Genomic DNA, 2,547 nt, shown 5'->3' with positions numbered 1-2,547 from the left:
TGGAAAGACTGTCTTCCTTTGCCATCAGAAGAGTTAGTGAGTTATAGAAACTAGTTTTATTTTTATTATTTAATTTTATTGTTAATAAAGTAAATTTTAAAGGTGGGTGGTCAAAAGGGTATTTTTGCATTTTGTATGTATTAGCCAGATTATATAATCTATACTCTTTTGTACTTTCTTTGTTATTTTTATTTTTATAGTATTTGTTTGTTTTGATTTATGTGTTATGTTATGTTATAAAAATAAATAAATAAATAAATAAATAAATAAATAAAAAAAAGGATCACTGGCTGCTAACTACAGACATTATGCAAAAGTGTTTTGATTTATGTGTTATGTCATGTTATATAAATAAATAAATAAATAAATAAATAAATAAATAAATAAATAAATAAATAAATAAAGGATCACTGGCTGCTAACTACAGACATTATACAAAAGCAACCGGTAATCAGATAATCTAAACCTGCTACGCAATCCTTGCTAAAAAGGCAACGTCGACCAGCAACGTGACAGACGTCAGTGGCAAGACCGTCTTCCTTTGCCATCAGAAGAGGGTTTTTGTTTTTTACTCGATCGCATAAAGAGTGGCACTTCCTCTGCCCAATAGCGTCCCAGAGGAAGCGCCCTCGCGATTGGTGAGCGTCGCCCCCAGGAAAGGCGGGCTTCGCCGCCGTTCAAACCGGCGGCGCCAACGGCAGGCGGGAGAGGCCCGCGCGCTCCGAGGGCCGTCGCCATGGAGACGCTGCTCTCCCAAGCCGAGCAGCTGCCGGGCCTCTTAGCGGCGTCCCGCTCGGGCCTGGTGCGAGGCTGGGACGCGGCGACGCTGCAGCGGGCCCTGGCCTGGGGCCGCTTCTCCCAGCAGCTCCACGGCCAGCCGGCCCTCAGGGCCGCCCTGGAGAGGCGCCTGGGCCGGCGCTTCAGCCTGAGGCGCTGCCCGGAGCTGCTGGGCCTGGCGTTGCTGGGCAACCGGGCCTTGCCCCCCGCCGCCTACCAGCGCCTGCTGCGCGGCCTCCTGTCCCCGGGGGGCCGGGACGCCGACCCCTTCGTCCCGCTCCTGGCCCGGCGCAGGGCCGCCGCCCAGCTCCTCAGCCTGCCTTGGGCGCCTCCAACCGAGGAGGCCTCGGCGGGGGACCGGGGGACGCCGCAGCTCCGCGCCCAGGCCCAGCTGCTGCTGTCGCGGCTGCGGGAGGAAGAAGAAGAGGAAGGCGGCGGCGGCGGCGGGGCTCCCGCGGCCCTCCTGGACCGCCTCCCCCGCGGCCCCGTGCTGTACAGGGCGGCGGCGGCGGCCTTGCTGGAGCCGTCCGGGGAGGCCCAGGCCGCGGCGCCGCTGCTGCTCCGTTGGCTGCTGCGGGGGGACCCGGCCCGCCTCCCGGCCTTCTGCCGCCTTCTGCCCGCCCCGTGGGTGGCCGCGTTGTGCGGCCGCCACCCCGAGCTGCGCGCCCGCTGCTTCGGCCTCTTGGACGCCTGGGGGAGCCGCTTGAGTTACGACTGGCGCCGAGGCGGATGGACGGACGGCGGCCTGGGGGAGGGGGAGGACCGGGTCACCTGGCGGGAGTTGCGGGAGCTGGTCGGCGGCCTCCTCCGGGGACCGGAGCCTCTCCGCGGCGACACCGCGGCCCAGCTGAAGCGCCTGAAAGCCCGAGATGGGGACTTCGAAGTCCGGGGCTTGAGCGTGTGGACAGACCTCCTGCTGGACGTGGGGACGGAGGCCTCGGGTGGCAGGTGGTCTGTTGTGAGGGCCTCGTGAGAACTGATACTCTCTTGTACTTTTTCTTTTTGTTATTACTGTGTTTGTTTGTTTTGTTTTATATTATAAAAATAAAAAAAACAAATACACTAAAAAAAAGAAGATGAAGAAGAAAAAACGCCCAGAGATTAAAACCTACCACTCTTTTACCAACTCGGGGTTTTGTGGTCCTAAAAGCGAATGGCACCACTCCAGAACTGCAGGGCGTTCAGTGACAGCGTCCATTTCTTTAATAATCCGAGGGACTTGTGTAAAAAGTTGAACAAGCGCCATGTTGTCAATCCAATTTTTCACTAGCGGCGTTGTTTTTTAGCTTGCTTAACACTCGAGGTCCCTTCAGTTGTCCACCTTCCCAAACTAGTGTTAAAAGCAAAGCGGCAACCTTCTAAGTACCTTGCCAACTCGGGGTTTTGTGGTCCTAAAAGCGAATGGCACCACTCCAGAACTGCAGGGCGTTCAGTGACAGCGTCCACTTTAATAATCCAAGGGACTTTTGTAAAAAGTTGAACAAGCGCCATATTGTCAATCCAATTTTTCACTAGCGGCGTTGCTTCTTAGCTTGCTCTACACTCGAGGTCCCTTCAGTTGTCCACCTTCCCAAACGAGAGTGTTAAAAGCAAAGCTGCAACTTTGTAATTAAATCTGTTTGCGCCTTTCCACTGTTAAAAAATTCTGTGTTGGAAACAGCATTCAAATGGGTGCAATTCAATGGAACAAATGAATCCCTTCTGCTGCACATCTAATTTCCTTTTGCTGAGACTTTTTCTTTTTATCTCGTGGAGGACAAGTTAGTGAAG

General features: G+C 53.7%; 1 protein-coding gene across 1 annotated transcript; it reads left to right on the top strand.

Annotated features, from left to right (window-relative positions):
* The first annotated feature begins 736 nt into the window (after positions 1 to 736).
* FANCF (FA complementation group F) lies at positions 737 to 1,750 on the top strand. Its single transcript, XM_056851930.1, has one exon. It carries the CDS (start codon positions 737 to 739, stop codon positions 1,748 to 1,750), a length of 1,014 nt encoding a protein of 337 aa, XP_056707908.1.
* The last annotated feature ends 797 nt before the right edge of the window (positions 1,751 to 2,547 follow it).

The sequence above is a fragment of the Euleptes europaea genome, chromosome 6, assembly GCF_029931775.1.
Source record: "Euleptes europaea isolate rEulEur1 chromosome 6, rEulEur1.hap1, whole genome shotgun sequence".
Lineage (NCBI taxonomy): Eukaryota > Metazoa > Chordata > Lepidosauria > Squamata > Sphaerodactylidae > Euleptes > Euleptes europaea.
Note: the sequence above shows the minus strand (reverse complement) of the source record. Positions and strands in the feature narration are given on the sequence as shown.